This window comes from Dasypus novemcinctus, chromosome 13, assembly GCF_030445035.2.
Source record: "Dasypus novemcinctus isolate mDasNov1 chromosome 13, mDasNov1.1.hap2, whole genome shotgun sequence".
Lineage (NCBI taxonomy): Eukaryota > Metazoa > Chordata > Mammalia > Cingulata > Dasypodidae > Dasypus > Dasypus novemcinctus.
The window spans coordinates 45,257,948-45,275,007 of NC_080685.1; the positions used below are offsets into that span (position 1 = coordinate 45,257,948).

The 17,060-nt window shown below is 42.3% G+C and overlaps 1 protein-coding gene across 6 annotated transcripts in view; it reads left to right on the forward strand.

Moving 5' to 3' along the window:
- Positions 1-15,926, forward strand: part of POU2F1 (POU class 2 homeobox 1) — a 228,439-nt gene extending 212,513 nt beyond the window's left edge. For all 6 annotated transcript variants that reach the window (XM_004464714.5, XM_004464715.5, XM_071207557.1 and 3 more), the window contains 3 exons: positions 12,178-12,523; positions 13,187-13,275; positions 15,317-15,926. In XM_004464714.5, coding sequence (XP_004464771.1) covers positions 12,178-12,523; positions 13,187-13,275; positions 15,317-15,627 — 746 coding nt within the window. In that variant the 3' untranslated portion in view covers positions 15,628-15,926. The remainder of the gene's footprint in view (positions 1-12,177; positions 12,524-13,186; positions 13,276-15,316) is intronic.
- Positions 15,927-17,060: the final 1,134 nt, after the last annotated feature.

Below are 17,060 nucleotides of genomic sequence, written 5' to 3' on the forward strand. Positions count from 1 at the left end.
CTGCAGGGGAGCGGGTTTTGGCTGAGTGCCGGGAGCAATGGCCCATCCTATTGGGGGGGAGCCGTGGCGATGAAAGCTCCGCTCTGTGAGAAGACATCTCTTCCCCAAAGGATGGTGGGCAAGTTAGGGAGGAGGAGGGGCCGGAAACTGCCCGTGTGCCCTTCCTCATCTTCCCAAGTTAGGGGGTCCCTGACCTGCTGGGAGGACGCTGCTCCCGTGGCGCCCTGCACTGGGGGGCCCTCGACCAGATTCCAGTATCTTTCATAGTAGATGGGGAAGCAGGAGACTTCTGCCCCCGAGTCCAATGTACCACGAAACCAATGCCCATCTATTCTTAATGCCAGGGAGGGTCGGTCCTTGCTTATTGGAAGCGTCCACATCAGGATTTTGGCAGTGGGCGGGTGACCTCTTGGTGGCGGGGCTGAAGCTTGCCCCCTTGGAAGTTTAAAGGCCTCCCTGTCTTGCTGGGGTGCACCCGGCAATCTCTGGCCCAATGATAGCCGTGCCCGCATCTAGGGCAGGGCGTGGCGGGCCTGTCTGGCCTGCGGCTGCCGCCAGGAGGCGGGGGGCCGCTAGTGCAGTCGCGTGCAAAATGTACCAACTCGCCGCACTTGAAGCAGCCAGTGTTGAGGGCGAGGGCCGTTGCAAGGGACTGACCTAAGGAGGCGGCCAGGGCCTGGGAAGAGGGGTTTAAGTCTCTGCATGCCAGTATCCAGTCGTGGAGCTCCTTGTCCCGGATGGGCAGCAGGGCCTGCTTACAGACCGAGTTGGCCCCCTCAAGGATAAAGCTCCCTGGCCAGGGCGCGCCGGGCCTGACTGTCCTCGACCCTGCGCTCGCAAGCCTCTTGGACCCGCGAGACAAAGGAGGCGAAATCCTCATCCCCCTTCTGAATAAGTTTGGCAAGGCTGTCGGCCTTGCTGGCTGAACAATTGTGGAAGGCACGCAAAGCGACTGAGCGGATTTGTTCCCAGAACTGGGGCGGGGCCTGATAGTATGCCGCAGGGTCGGCGTAAGGGCCGGCGCTTAGGAAACTCTCAAGCGGGTAGGGAATATTAAGTCGCCTGTTGGCGGCGGCCTGCTGCTCAGCCTGATCCTGGTAGTGCGCTCGCCAATCTACGAACTGGCCGGGAGTAAGGATGGTGCGGGCCATCGAGAACCAGTCATAGGTAAGATTCAGGTGACCGGACAGATCATCTATCAACTGTCGAGCGTATGGGCTATTCAGACCATCCTCCTTAATAGCCTTCCGGAGGCGTTTAATATCATCAGCGTCATGCTGGTACCAGGCAAGAGGCCGTTGCAGAGAGGGGGCAAGATTAAGCGGGTATAACTGGGGGGTCGTGCCAGGCGCGGGGGCTCCGCGAGAGATCTGCTGGCATTGCATGCGAATGAGGGTGACTGGGAGGTCGGTAGGAGGGGCCGGGAGGGAACTAGCGGGGGGGGGGAGGGGTGCGAAGTCCAAGGGGCACTAGGTAGCCCCCAGGCCGAGCCTGCGTTGGCAGCTGCAGCGCTATATGCCGGAGGAGGAGGGGGAGGAGGGCCAGGAGGCCCAAATCCAGGCCAGGGGGCGGGCTCACGCCCGGCAGCCGGGGGCGCGGCAGCGGCGGAAGGCAGAAGCTCGCCATTTTTGGCGGCGGTCTGCTCAGGCCAAGAGGAAGGCGGAAATCCGCCATTTCGGGGTGCGGGAGCAGACCATGAAGAAGGCGGAAGTCCGCCATCTTGAGTAGCGGGGGCAGATGGTGCGGAAGGCACGGAAGGAGGGAAGCTAGGAGCTGGCGGGGGCGACCGGGCGGGGGGCGTCTCTTCTAAGAGGCTGTCAACCTGCGACACGAGGGAGACCTCGTCGTCGTCAGGAGCAGCGGAGCCGTCCTTCTCGCAAGCGTAAGCAGTAGCGGGGGGGGCGGAACCGGGCGGAGCAGAGCCATAGAGGCTACGGGAAAGGGAGGACCCCATGCCGGGAGTGGAGATAGGTAAGGACTAGGGGAAGGGGGAAGACGTGCCGTAGTCCAGCCCAGAGGGCAGACGCGAAGAGTCCGGTTCCTAGCATTGGATGGCGAGAGTCCGCACCTCAGCGAGAGGGGGATGCGAGTCCGGCCTGAAAGGGTCGGATGGCAAGAGTCCTGCCCTGGGCGATTAGAGGTCCCAGGGATGGACGAGAGTCCAGTGGACGAGAGTCCTTACCTACCAGAGGAGGGAAGCGAGGAGAAGGGCGCAAAGGGGCGAAAGGAGGAGGCAAGGGAAAAGGTTGCTGGGGCTCATGAGCGTCCCACGGCAGAGCAGTAGCGGCAAGGCAAAAGGCAGAGAGTAGGACTAGGTGACGAGAACAGGGGAGGAGGCAGAGGTGAAGGCAGGGGTGGAGGTGCTCAAGCACGCGCTCCTGAGAGTTTTATTGGTGCCTCTTGATCATAGCGGGTCGGTATAAGCCCCCGACATGGAAGGAGAAAGCCATCCAGCGATTGTTCCAGACCGCCGTGGATCGTATGAGGTCGCCAAGGTTCAGGAGCAGCAATGCAGAGCGAAAAGATAGGGGTGAGAAGAGAGGAAGGGGGGGTGCCGCCAGGTTATGGAGTGAGGCGGCGGAGGTTCTCGGGGCTCTTACCCTCGGAGCGGTGCAGTGGTGGGGTTGCTTTGGCCCCACGTTGGGCGCCAGTTGAGGGACGAAGCGGGGTCCCTGTTGTGGGACGAGTGGGGTCCCGTTGTGGGACGAGCGGGGTCCCTGTTAAGGGACGAGTTGTTGTCAGTGGCACAGGAATCTGTGTTTCTTTTTGTTGCATCATCTTGTTGTGTCAGCTCTCCATGCGTGTGGTGCCATTCTTGGGCAGGCTGCACTGTCTTTCGCACTGGGCAGCTCTCCTTATGGGGCACACTCCTTGCGCATGAGGCTCCCCTACGCGGGGGACACCCCTGCGTGGCAGGGCACTCCTTGCGCGCATCAGCACTGTGCATGGGCCAACTCCACACAGGTCAAGGAGGTCCAGGGTGTGAACCGCGGACCTCCCATGTGGTAGACGGATGCCCTAACCACTGGGCCAAGTCCACCGCCTACCAATTGGTTTTTTTAATTATTATTTTAGGAGGTACTGGGGATTAAACCAGGGACCTCATACATGGGAAAGCAGATGCTCAACCACTGAGCTACACCTGCTTCCCCTCTCTTTTTGAACTTTAAGGATCTTTTTTATCATCCGTGTTGTACAAGTTCACTAGGAAGTATCTAGGTTTAGGCCTTTTTAAAATTGGTCTTCTATGACCTTCAGTGGGCATTTTCTACCTGGGTTGATGCTTTTCTTCAACACTGATAATTTATCTTTGTTCTTTATCTGTAGAACTTATATCAAACATTTTAAACCTTCTAGATTGACCCTCTCTATCTTATTATCTTTTTCTTGTGTTTTCCATTTTTTAACTTTTTTACTACATTCTGAGAGATACACTTTCTATTTTATCTAACTGGTCCCGTGTTCTCATTTTTGTTGTTGTCTCTACTGTTGGGGGAAACTGGCTTACCTGTTCCGTATTTGTTGCACTTGTCCCCAGTTATTGTAAACGTTGCTGTGCTGATGAGGAACAGCTGCTTTGGAGTTCCTAATAAATATGATGCGGAAACTAGGGTCGAGGCTCTCAGTTCCAGAAACTGCAAGCCCCCTGGTTCCATCCTTGGTTCCGCTCTCATGTTTCTCTTTGTCTGTTATTTCTTTAAGTTCTGCGTCACCTTCCCTTCGAGCAAACCTATTGCTGAGCTGGTTCTCAGCAACCAGTGCCCAGCGTGGGGCTTGAAGGCAAGAAGGCTCACAGCACTTTACATGTCTTTTTTTTTTTTCATTCATATGTCTTTTAAAAAATCATATTTTTAATTTTTAAGAACTTTTCTTTATTCTGATTCCTCCTTATTTTTATTTTGTAAATGCAGTACAAATTACAATTTTAAGCTGTTTCCTCGGACTTTAGTTCTATTTATTCCTTTTTTTTTTTTTTTTTTTTTTCATTTCTTTTGTGCTTCCAGTTTTTTCTTTTTTCATTATCAAGTAATCCTTTGGTTATTTATTCATACTGCTGAATGTAGAGCCATATTAATATCAGTAGACAGTAAGGCTTTTTCTCTGCTGCTGTTTTGCCGTTGTTACTCAAGAGTCCTCGCCCCTGAGTGGAAGGGCTAGCCGAGAACTGTGAATGTGGATGGAGAAATACCAAACTTCACTTCACGACGTATGAATGGAAGTGGTCAGGCAAGCTAAGCTTTACCCTCACACCTTTGCAAAATGAGAGTGATCTTTACTTGTGCATGCCAGTGCCTACACTAGAATAGGTGACATCAGTTCCGTTCATAAGACTTGATAGAGGGAGGGACAATCACCCAGTTTCCTGTCCCTATTTCCTACTCCTATCTCAGTATCTCAACTCTGAGTTTTTGGGGTCTCTTCAAGGTTCCATCAAGATGAATAATTCCCACCTCTATCATAGTCTTCTTTTGTGCCTTTCTGGGTTATGACTGGTTTCTCTCATACCCAATTTCACCCTGTTTCTCATTTCTGGAAATCTATCCAAATCTCAAGTCCTCTGAGACTTGAGCTCTTATTCCTTTTTGTATTTCTTTACCATCATTTCAGTAAGATTTTAAGAATGAAGGAAAGAAGCTATGCCCTGAATCCACCTTTTCTAATAGAAATCGTGTTTGACTGACATGGTCATCTAAATTTTCCCAGTATCTAGCATAATGTCATATATTAGGTTCTTGATAACTACTGATGTAGAAAGACAGCTTCTGATTGTCTCAAAAACTTGCAAAAGTTCCATGTTCTTAATAAGCTCTACCAAACACAGTCTGACCATCCCTGAATCTTTTCCCAAAATAACTTTTTATAAAGATAAAAGAGGCAATTCATTAGGAAGTTACACCAATTATAATTATATACATAACAACACAAGATACAGGAAGCAGAACATGAGAGAATTAAAAGGAGAAATAGACAATTCAGCAATAATAGTTGGAGGTGTTAATATCCCATTTTCAATAATTGGTAGAGCTAGACAGAAAATTATAAACAATACAGAAGCCTTGAACAACCCTAGCAACCAACCTGACCTAACTGCCTTGTATAGGACACTAGATCTGAAAACAGCAGAAAACCTGAACATTTTCTAGGATGTGCTCAGCAGTAAAACAAGTCTAAATTAATTTAAAACAATTAAAATCATACAAAGTATGTTCTTCAACCACAACTAAAATAAATTAGAAATCAACAACAGAAAGAAATTTGGGAATTCCCTAAATATTTGGAAATTAATCCATGGGTCAAAGAAGAAATCACATGGGAAATTAGAAGATATTTTGAAATGACTGAAAATGAAAGCACAGCGTATGAAAATGTATGAGATGCGTCTAAAGCAGTGCTTAACTTTAAACACCTAATAAGAAAGACCATCTTGGGACGCGGACTTGGCCCAGTGGATAGGGTGTCCGTCTACCACGTGGGAGGTCCACGGTTCAAACCCCAAGCCTCCTTGACCCATGTGGAGCTGGCCCACGCGCAGTGCTGATGCACACAAGGAAGTGCCGTGGCACGCAGGGGTGTCCCCCATGTAGGGGAGCCCCACCCGCAAGGAGTGCGCCCTGTAAGGAGAGCCGCCCAGCGCAAAAGAAAGTGCAGTCTACCCAAGAATGGTGCTGCACACGCAGAGAGCTGACACAGCAAGACGACACAACAGAAAAAAGAAACACAGATTCCCATGCCGCTGACAACAACAGAAGCAGACAAAAAAAAAGAAGAGCACACAGCAAATGGACACAGAACAGACAACTAGGGCGGGGAGAGAAATAAATCTTTACAAAAAAACAAAACAAAACAAATCAATAGCCATCGCATCTACCTTAAGAAAATACCAGAAAAAGAAGAGCAAACTAAACCCAAAGCGATGCAAAGAAGGAAATAATAGAGATTAAAATGGAAATAAATGATACAGAAAAGAGAAAATAACAGAAAAATTAATTAAACAAAGAGTTTGTTGTTTGAAAGGAACAACAGAATTGACAAATCTTTAACCCAGAAAATAATGGAGAAGACACAAATACCAAAACGAGGAATGAAAGAGGGATATCACTACTGACCATGTAGAAGTTTAAAAGATTATAACAGAATTTTTTAATTGAGATAAACATAAAATTCAACTTCTTAAAGTATAAAATTTAGTAACTTTAGTATATTCATAAAGTTGTGAAATCCTCAACACTACCTAATTCCAGAGTATTTCAAGGTTCGTGCACAGTGTAGCATGCATCAGGACTTCATTCCTCATCATGAACAAATATATACCATTATATGGATATGCCACATTTTGTTTATCCATTCCTCACTTAATGAATGGGCATTAGGTTGTTTCCACTTTTTGGCGATCAGAAGTACTGCTACTGGGAAGCAGATGTGGCTCAAAACAATTCAGCACCCACCTACAACATGAGAAGTCCCAGGTTCAGTCCCCAGTGCCTCCTTTCTAAAGAAGATAAGCAAGATAGGGAGATGACATTCGGTCTGTTGCCATGAACTAACTGAACGAGGAGACACAATGAGGAAACACAAGAGACACAACAAACAGGAAACAGAGGTGGCTCAAGGGACTGGGAGCCTCCTTTCCACATGGGAGGTCCCAGGTTCAGTTCCCAGTGCTTCCAAAAAAATAAGAAGTCGAGCAGACACAGAGCAGATAGCAAGTATAAACAGTGGAGGGAGGGGTGTGGGAAATAAGTAAATAAAATAAATCTTAAAAAAAAAACAAATTCTACTGTGAATACTCATGTGTGAATTTTTTGTGTGGGCAGGAGTAGATGTGACTCAAGCAGCTGGGCACCCACCTCCCACATGGGAATCCCCAGGTTCAGTTCCCGGTGCCTCCTAAAAAAGACAAGCATACGTGATGAGCTGATGCAACAAGCTGGCGAACAAGTGGACACAATGAGCAGACGCAGTGGGCAGGCAACGAGCAGACAGACAAGGGAGCCGTCTGGGGGGAGGGGGGACTTTTTGTGTGGACATAGGTTCTCATTTTTCTTAGTTGTATACCTAGGAGTAGAATTGCTGGGTTGTGTGGTATACTGGAATACTGTGAACAGCATTAGGTCACCAAGTTAGATAAATTAGATGAAATGGACAAATTCTTAGAAGGACACAAATTACGAAACCAACACAAAAAGAAATGGAAAATCCAAGTAGACCTTAAAAAGTAAAATTGCTGAACTAGTAATGAAAAATCTTCCCACAAAGAAAAGTCCAGGCCCAGATGACTCCACCGTTGAATTTTGTCAAATATTTAAAGAAGTGGAATCAGTCTTTAGCTGTTGCTTCCAGAAAATAGACAATGTGGGAAAACAGATTTTGGGAGTCCAATAATACTTACAGCAAAGCCAGACCAAGTTATCACAAGGGGGAAAAAAAAGCCATTGACCCCTATCTATCATGAAAAGATACCCAGAAATCCTCAGCAAAATGTTAGCAAATCAAATCCAACACTATGTAAGAAAAGATTATACACCATACACATATGTCCAAGTGGGATTTATCCCAGGAATATAAGGTTGTTTTAAAATCCAAACATCAATTAATGAAATTCACCATAGTAATAGAAACCATAAAACCATAAAAACCACATGATCATCTGAATAGGTTCAGAAAAGGCATTTGACAAGATCTAACACCCATTTATGATTTTTAAAACTCGAACTGGGAATATAGGGAAACCTCAGTAAAGGGCATCTACCACAAACGTACAGCTCACAGTGTATTTAATGTTGAAAGACTGAATGCTTTCCCCGTAAGATTGGGCACAAGGCTAGAAAGTTTGCTATTGTGGTCTTCTAATAGACAGCATACTTGGAAGTCCTATCCATTTCAATAAGAGGGAAAAAAATTAAGACCTCCAGTTTGGAAATGAAGACATTAAACTCTTTATTTAGGAACATTGTCCTATAAGTATAAAAATCTCAAGGAATTCACACATAAAACTAGGACTAATAAAAATTCAGTATTGCAGAATACAGAATCAATGTATAGAAGTCAGCTGCATCTCTGTATAGTGTCAACAATCCATAAGTGAAATGATGAAAAATAATTTCATTCACAATAGCTTCAAAAATAATAAAATTCTTAGGCAGAAATTTAACAAGCAAAGTGTAAGATATACACTGAAAACTACAATTTGCTGAAAGGAATTTTTGAAAGTCTTAATAAATAGATATTCCATATTCCATGTTCATGGTTTGGAAGACTCAATATTCTTATGATGATAGTTCTCTACAAATTGATCTATATATTCAACACATTAAAAATTCTAGTAGGTTTGGGGGGTGATAAAGGGCAGAAATTGATCAGCTCTCTAAAATGTGTAAGGAAGGAACCCAAAATAGTTAAAACAATTCTGAAAAAGAATGAAGTTGGAGGACCTACATGTCCTAATATCAGAGTTTACTATGAAACTTCACTAATCAAGGCAGTGTGATACTGGCATAAAGATAAGCATATGTGTTAATGAAACAGAATTGAAAGTCTAGTAGCAAACTTTTAAATTTTGCTCACTTGGTTTTTGACAAAGGTGCCAAGGCAATTCAATAGTGAAAGGATAATCTTTTCAAGAAATGAAATGGAACATTTGTATATCCATATGCATAAAGAAGAATTTAGGTCATTTCCTCATGCCATGTACAAAAAATTAACACAAAATGGATAAAAGCCCTAAATGTAAAGAGCTAAAACTACAAAACTTCTAGAAGAAAAAAAATCTTCATGACCTTGTGTTAGGCAAAGAATTCATAGATACAGCACCGAAAGCACAACCCACAAAAGAGAAATATTGTTAAATTGGGCTTCCTGGGCTTCATCACATTTAAATCTTCTGCTCTTCAGAAGACACCTTTAAGAAATAAAAAAATAAACCACATTCTAGAAGAAAATATTTACAAATCATATATCTGATACAGGACTCCTATCCAAAATAATATGAAGAACTTCTATAACTCAATGCTATGCGAACAAAATTTTTTTAAGTGGGCAAAAGATTTTAATGGTTGTTTATCCAAAAAGATATAAAATTGGCTAATAAGCACAGGAAAAGATGTTCAACGTTATTACTCATTAGCAAAATGCAAAATAAAATCATAATGAGATACCACTTCACTCACTACAATGGCTGTAATCAACAAGACTGCAAATGCAAGTGTTGGCAAGGATGTGGAGAAACTGGGACCTTTGTGCATTGCTGGTGGGAATGTAAAATAATATGACCACTTTGGAAAATACTTTGGCAGTTTCTTAAAAGTCAAACATAAATTTACTGTCCTATAAGGCTTCTCCCACAAAAAGCCCCTAACAAAATTGAAAACATATGTCCCAATGAAAACTTGTACACACATATTCCAGCATTATTCATAATTGCTGAAAACTGGAGACAAGCTAAATTCCATCAACTAGTGTATGAATGAACAAAATTTGGTATGTTCATCCAGTGGAATATCATTCAGCCATAAAAAGTAAAAGAACTCATTTGTGCTGCAACATGGATGAACCTTGAAAACATTTTACTAAGTGAAAGAAGCCAGACACAAAAAACTATTTGTTGTATTATTCCATTTATATGAAATGTCCAGAAATAGATATCTCAGTTTCTCCCAATTCTGTGATTACATGAAAGAAACTTTTTCCAGAGAGTTGAAATGAGATGAGAGTTGAAATCAAGGTGTTTTAGTATAGGCCAGGAGAAGTCTTCAAAATAGATTTTGGAAGATCAAAAATGCCAGAACTGGGGAGTGGATGTGGCTCAAGCAGTTGTGTGTCCGCCTCCCACATGGGAGGTTCCGGGTTTGGTTCCCAGTGCCTCCTAAAGAAGATGAGCTGACAAATGAGCAGACACAACAAGCAGATGTGGCTCAAATTGTTGGATACCCACCTCCTGGGTGCCTTTTAAAGAAAACAAGGAGACAGCTAGCCAGCACAGCGAGCAGACAATGAGCAGACGGATGAGGGAGCCATCTTGGGGGTGGTGGGGGCAGAAATGCCTGAACCTGTAATAAAGTTGTTATGGAAGGGAGTCTTCTTCAACTTAGTAATAGATTTTTAAAAATGGATCTTTGCATAAGATGTTCTTCCAATGTGTAATACCCTTATAGACTCAAATACATAGAGAGAGGAGGGAGGGTTGTTTTGTTTCGTTTCGTTTCGTTTTGTTTAGTTTTGAGTTACCAGGGCTGGGGATTGAACCCAGGACCTTGCATGTGGGAAGCTGGCACTCAACCACTGAACTACACTGGCGCTCCCTCAAAATAATTTATTTTGATTAGTTTGAATCTTCTAAAATATATTCCAAGTCTTTTATACCCTAAAGAGGTATTACATTGAAAATATATAGATGCTTTTTCTTTGAGTTCCCTCTATAGGCTGAGAATCCACTTGGGATTTGCTTTGCACATGTATGTGGCTGATTAAATCCTAAAACATTATGAATTTCAAAAGTTCCCCCTAGTTTAGGTAGCCAGTTTCTCTAATATATGGTATTGACAACTGAAATATGAGGGCCTCTTTTATACTGTCTTTTGTAGATATCATCAGAATAAATTCCTTGGGGAATAGTAGGCATTTTCTATTTTGTGGAAGATTATCCTGTGTGTACCTTATAAGCCACTTCCACCTGAGGCAAAGTGACTTAACCTTCTTTAAGTCACACTTGTTCTGGATCAAATAGGCCTGCTAGACATATTTTAGACCTGCACATAGTGGCTTAGCCACTAAGCCATATATAGCTCTTAAGAACTTAAAATGTGGCTATTTCAGATTGAGGTGTTCTGCAAGTGTAAAATACACAGCTTTCAAAGACTTAGTATGAAAAGTGGTAACTGAAGAATTTTTAATATTGATTTCATGTGGAAATGATAGTATTTTGGATATATGTGATTCATGGAATATATTAAAATTAATTTCCCTTATTTTCAGTGGGGCTACTAGAAATTTAATATTACATGTGTATTATGTGTCTTTGGACACAACAGTAGCCTCTAACATTAAACAATCTCAGTGAATATGTTTCAACTTTCAATAATGATATTTTTAATGTTAATCATTTATATCCTTAAAAAGAAATTAAGTCTTCATTTTTCATGCTAACCTTAATGAAATTCATAGTTTCATTGTATTTTGTCCTCATGAATAAGAATATGTCTACCAGAATGGGCTTTTTGAGAGATAATATGCATTATAAAATAAATTTTTTGTAATATGCATTATAAAATAGATTTTTATGCAAAGACAGTATTTAGACAAATACTCTCAGTCATTCTTACACCATTTTGTTATTCTTATCCTTTGAAAAATATATAATTTTTAGGTTTTATTTTTGCTGCTGTTTTTTCTCCCCCCCAAGATGCCTTGCTTGTCTGTCCCCCCGAGATGTCTTGCTTGTCTGTCCCCCCATTGTTTTTGTTATTGTCTGCTTGTTGTCTGGTTTTTGTTTTTGTTTTTTCCTTTAAGAGTTACCAGAAACTGAACCTGGGACCTCCCATGTGAGAGGTGAGGACTCAACTGCTTGAGCCACATCTGCTCACTCCCTGCTAGTTTTATTTTTGCTGATTGTGTTGCTCAGTGTCTGCTATTGTCTGTTCATTGTTTGTCTTCTTTAGGAGGCACTGGAACCAAACCTGGGACCTCCCATATGGTTGGCAGGCACTCAACTGCTTGAGCCACATCCATTCCCTGCTGTTTTGTTTTGATTTCTCTATTGAGACAACTTAAAGATAATTCTGACTGAAAAGGTTTTCAAATGCAGTGATTTCTTGGCTTTTTATGGCTTTTTCCTAAGTACAGTTGAAGTTCAGAGGGAGAGCCTCCATATGATACTTTGTGTCTTTTGTATTTTAAATAGGGAATGACAATGAAATAGGGAAAGACAATGAAAAACCAGTGCTATTTCCATTATGGTTTTGTTACAACTCTTGCCTCTTGAAGGTAGAGCTCATAGCTTTGGTTCTAAAGTATTTGTTTCGTGGTTAATTTCCAAAGAAACATTAAACTAGGTTAATAATAAGGACAAATTGGATGGTATATTAATTTTTCAATTGATTGTAGGTTATGACTCAATAAAGCCACCATTCTCCCAAAAAAGCATTTGTGGAAGGCCATTTTCTAATCCAAACCCTTTTTCAGGCACAACAGACACCACCTCCAACAACACGGCGACCGTGATTTCTACAGCACCTCCAGCTTCCTCGGCAGTCACATCTCCCTCTTTGAGTCCTTCCCCTTCTGCCTCAGCCTCCACCTCCGAGGCATCCAGTGCCAGTGAGACCAGCACAACACAAACCACCTCCACGCCTCTGTCCTCCCCTCTTGGGACCAGCCAGGTGATGGTGACTGCATCAGGGTTGCAAACAGCAGCAGCAGCCGCCCTCCAAGGAGCTGCACAGTTGCCACCAAATGCCAGTCTTGCAGCCATGGCTGCCGCTGCAGGACTAAACCCAGGCCTGATGGCACCCTCGCAGTTTGCAGCTGGGTAAGAAGCTTCCTAATCTCATTCACACCTGAGAAACAACTTGTAGGGGAGACCTTTCATAACATCTTAAATGCAAAAAACCCCACAACTCTTGAAAACAATCTTTTTTTATTTGGGCTGCTCTGTAGTAGCAAAATGAGTTACAGTTGAACTTAAATTTCTTAGCATCCTGGAAAAGACAGTGAATTTATCTTTATATCCAGGGGAAAACACCAATCTTGAGGTCACTGATTACCTGTGTGATGGAGGCAGGAAGAAAGCCAGAATTCCTGACTCTTACTCTTTTGCTTTCTCAAGTAAATTCAGCTGTTTGTTTTCTATCTCAAACATATATAAGAGTTACTTTGAAATACATTCCTTTCCCTGAATTTTTTTTCTTTTGTGTTGGAAAAAGAGAATGAAGTAATTCAAAGAGAAGTCAAATAAATGTTCAAGCTTTAAACTTTGTGCATATAATAACCTTGTTTCACTTTTTACAATTAAGCATCAAGGATAGCAGTAATGCAGAAGCAGAACCAAACCATATTAGAGCATAAAGAAACTAACATATTTCCATATACTTCCCCAGCTGGATTTTCCTTTTTCCTTATCCCTTTGGGTGTGTTGTCAAACTGACAGCTGTGTCTGCGTGGTAATAAAGTGACGCCTCTTTTGGCCTTGCAGAGGTGCCTTACTCAGTCTCAATCCAGGGACCCTGGGTGGTGCTCTCAGCCCAGCTCTGATGAGCAACAGTACACTGGCAACTATTCAAGGTCAGTAGAATCTTCTTTCTTTATTTAGCTCTTTTTTTTTTTTAATGGAGGACCTGCTCCATGAGAAGAGAGAGTTGAATTGACAACATATTCTTGAGGACCAAGAAGATGTCCTTATAAAAACCCTTGTAAGAAACATACAGATATTAGTTTGTAAAAGAATAGATTTCCTGTATCATAAGAAACCAGGATGTTGATGTTGATGTTCATCTTCTTATGGAAATAGAGTTGGAAGTGGCTTTTCCGCCTGGTAAGTATATCTGAATACTCATCTAAAACTTGTCTATCTCAAGGCAAACTTGACCAAGTAAGATTCATCAATCCCCATGAGAGCAATGTATGGATTAACATGGGAGTCCATCCTGCAGACTTTGAGAGTACTTTTAATTATGAAGATTCTGCCCTTTTTATATCCCTGTCATTGCAGAGCAGATATCCTCTTGGGTTATCATGTCTTTTCTCCAAGCTCAGTCAGATCCCTTTTGGCCTAAGTGTGTTACCTGGTGCAGTGCCCATTCCATGTAGGCTTGCCTTGTTTAGCTTCTAAGTTTTGTGTTTGAAGATACTGCTTAAGTGATTCAAGGAAACAATTTGAGAAACAGCACCATATTAATCATAGAATATTTTCCCCTTTAAAAAATTAAAATGGTTTGTGCTTAAATGAGAGTTCTCAGGGCCAAAAATGAGCTATTAGACAACTTAATTAATATTAGTGTTTTGATGTCTTTTTCAGTGTACTGTAGAGAATGCTGGTTACAGACAAAACCAAGACATGGTCTAGATTCTAGATTAAGTTTTATTATATTGACTATCTGATTGACTAACTCATACCTGAAATTGATGATTAGATCTGTAAAGCTTTTCATATACAAGAATTTCTTTTTGGAATAAGATTTGTGATCAATCATTTTTCTCTGGCTTTAAGGAATGTGTCTGGGCTACAGGGATGCCACAGTGGCAAAATGCCTTCCTCAGGGCACAGTTGACTAAGAATTCTAAGACATTCCCTGGGAAGATCTAGAATTGGTCTTTGACACTAAGCCTGAGACCTCAGAAAACTTCAAGCTTCACCAAGCCTCACTGTTTGTACTGTTGTGTAATCATGTCCAGTGACGGGTGTTACTTGTAATCCTCCAGATTTCTTTTTATGTGTTATATAAGAAACCAGAATTTTAATGGCAGTACAAAAAACCCTCAAATCTACTTGTAGGAGTGCAATTATTTGGGTGGGAGAACTATGGGGAGTTGTAACGTGACAGGGTAGGCATTAAATGAGAGTGCCCAATTATTCTAATTGAAATTTTGATCATGCCTTCTGTGAGGAAGCAATGGTATCATGGGAAAAGTCTCATCCATTCAAACAGGGCCTAGCACACCTAAGGCCTCCTCCAGTCTCTGATTTTCTCCTACAGTAAACTTGCCATTCTCCTTTGCACAAGTCATGGAAATCAGATTTTTTACCTCAGGAGGAGAAAAATTAATCACACCTTTTCTTTATTTGGTAATATATAACTTATTTTAGAACATCTTTTTGAAAGATGGTTTTTCATTTTGTATATTACACTATGAATTGGTTCCTTAACTTTATTAATAATGCACATGGGGTTTGATAAGAACTAAGCATATTTTAATGCCTTGACCAATGTAGCTAGTATGTCTTTTGAATGGAGATAGTTTAAAATCAGCAAATTTCATTAAAAACAAAACTAGTGAATTAATAAATAAATAAATGAAATAAAGTTCATTTCAAGATAGAAATTTTACTCTAATTCATGAGACAATTCTTACTCATCCTCTTACCCATCCTGTTCATGCTCATTGAATTAGTTAGATATTGTCAGTCCTTTAGAATCTTTCAGAAGTATAAATCTTCATTTGATGTCAATACAGCACTGTGACTGAGAAAAAGAATCAATTAAGGGCTTTGCTTTTTCCTACGAAATTTTAAGAAAACTCAATAGACATTGGATGTGTTATTTGGTTCTCCATGATAATGTTAATTTCCCTCCTTCCCGCCTGTTTTTGGGCTTTTTCTCTCTAGCTCTTGCTTCTGGTGGCTCTCTTCCAATAACGTCACTGGATGCAACTGGGAACCTGGTATTTGCCAATGCAGGAGGAGCACCCAACATCGTGACTGCCCCACTGTTCCTGAACCCTCAGAACCTCTCTCTGCTCACCAGCAACCCTGTTAGCTTGGTCTCTGCCGCTGCAGCCTCCGCAGGGAACTCTGGACCTGTTGCCAGCCTTCATGCCGCCTCCACCTCTGCTGAGTCCATCCAGAACTCTCTCTTCACAGTGGCCTCTGCCAGCGGGGCTGCTTCCACCACCACTACTGCCTCCAAGGCACAGTGAGGTGGGCTGTGCTGGGCTGCTGCCAGCCCTTTTCACGCTGCAGTGTGATTGGGCTGCCAGCCAGGTTAATAAACTGAAAAATGTGATTGGCTTCCTCTCACCATGTCTCTGAGGACAAGGGAGAGAAGAAAAAAAAGAAAAAACACATACAGAAAAGCAAAGATGGAGATGGGACAACATTTGCCTAATTTTATAATAAAACACTGTCTTTTCAGGATTGCTTCATGGATTGGAGAACTTTCTAACCAAAAATGTTTAAAAAAAAAAAAAAAAGAAACAAAATCAAAAACAAACAAAAATATAAGTGAAAGGACTACTTATCATTTCCAGCAGTCATGATGACAAGTTAAGGTGAGCTACCAATTCCAGTACAGGAAGAAGGTTTCTTGTTTGTCTAAATTTCTTTTTTGCTTAAAAAAAAAAAATCATTTTTATGGGTCTGTTGTACAGGCCGTTAAGTCATAACAAGGTGTTTATAATCATATCACTTGTGTTGGGGGTTCCTTTTCTTAACTGGTACAATTTAGGCAGGCCTGTATTACTGTATCTCTATTATTATTATTGTTATTGTTTATATATATAGTTTGGACATGTTTATCTCTTGCTCCTGGATCCTATTTCAGCGAGCTCCCACACTGTGGGGAGGGAGGGATTTGGGGTAAAGGGAGACTTACGTTCTTAACTGCAGTTCTTGCTGGTTTCCTTATCCTTGATGACTCTTACACAGGTGCTAGAAAATTATTTTCTTTTGCCACTTATGCAAGAGGCTTGGTGCAGAAGCTGAAGGCAGTGTGTGCAAACACTCCCACTCCACACACGCTCCCTCCTCCCCATCAGGTGGTGCCTTTGGAGCACTTTTGTGTAGGAAGGAATTCCTGCTGAACTGTAGCTCTCATTCACCCCCAAATCATTGAATGACCCTGAGGCCCAGATCCTGTGGTGCAACAGTGCTGCTTTCTGCTACTTTCAATGAGAACGGCCGTACTTGTTGCAGGGCAGGATTTGGTTCCGAAGAGCAAAGACTACTGCAGACACCTGACTTGGTGGTTCTCCTGATTTCTTATCTCCTGAAAAATGCTCCTGCTGTTGGTTGGTTGGTTTGTTTGTTTTTCCCATTTTGTAGTGGTTTTTCATCCACGCTTTAACTTACTTGGCAAAGAACAAATTGACTTATTGAAATTGGGAAGCTTTTTCCTCTTGTGTTTTCAAAGGACCTCTACTAGACTATTTCCATCAATTTGTATCCAAATGAGATGTGATGAAAAGAGTCTCTGAAGTTACCACCTTTTCCTCTACTCACTGACTTCCTTTTCACTACCTGGCTTATACATTTCTCTAGCCCTGAGACTCTCCTTGGTTCTCTGGCCAAAGGAGGCGTTTATTTGCTAGGCATGATATCTGCAGGACTTGGAGTACACATTTCAAGTGTCTTC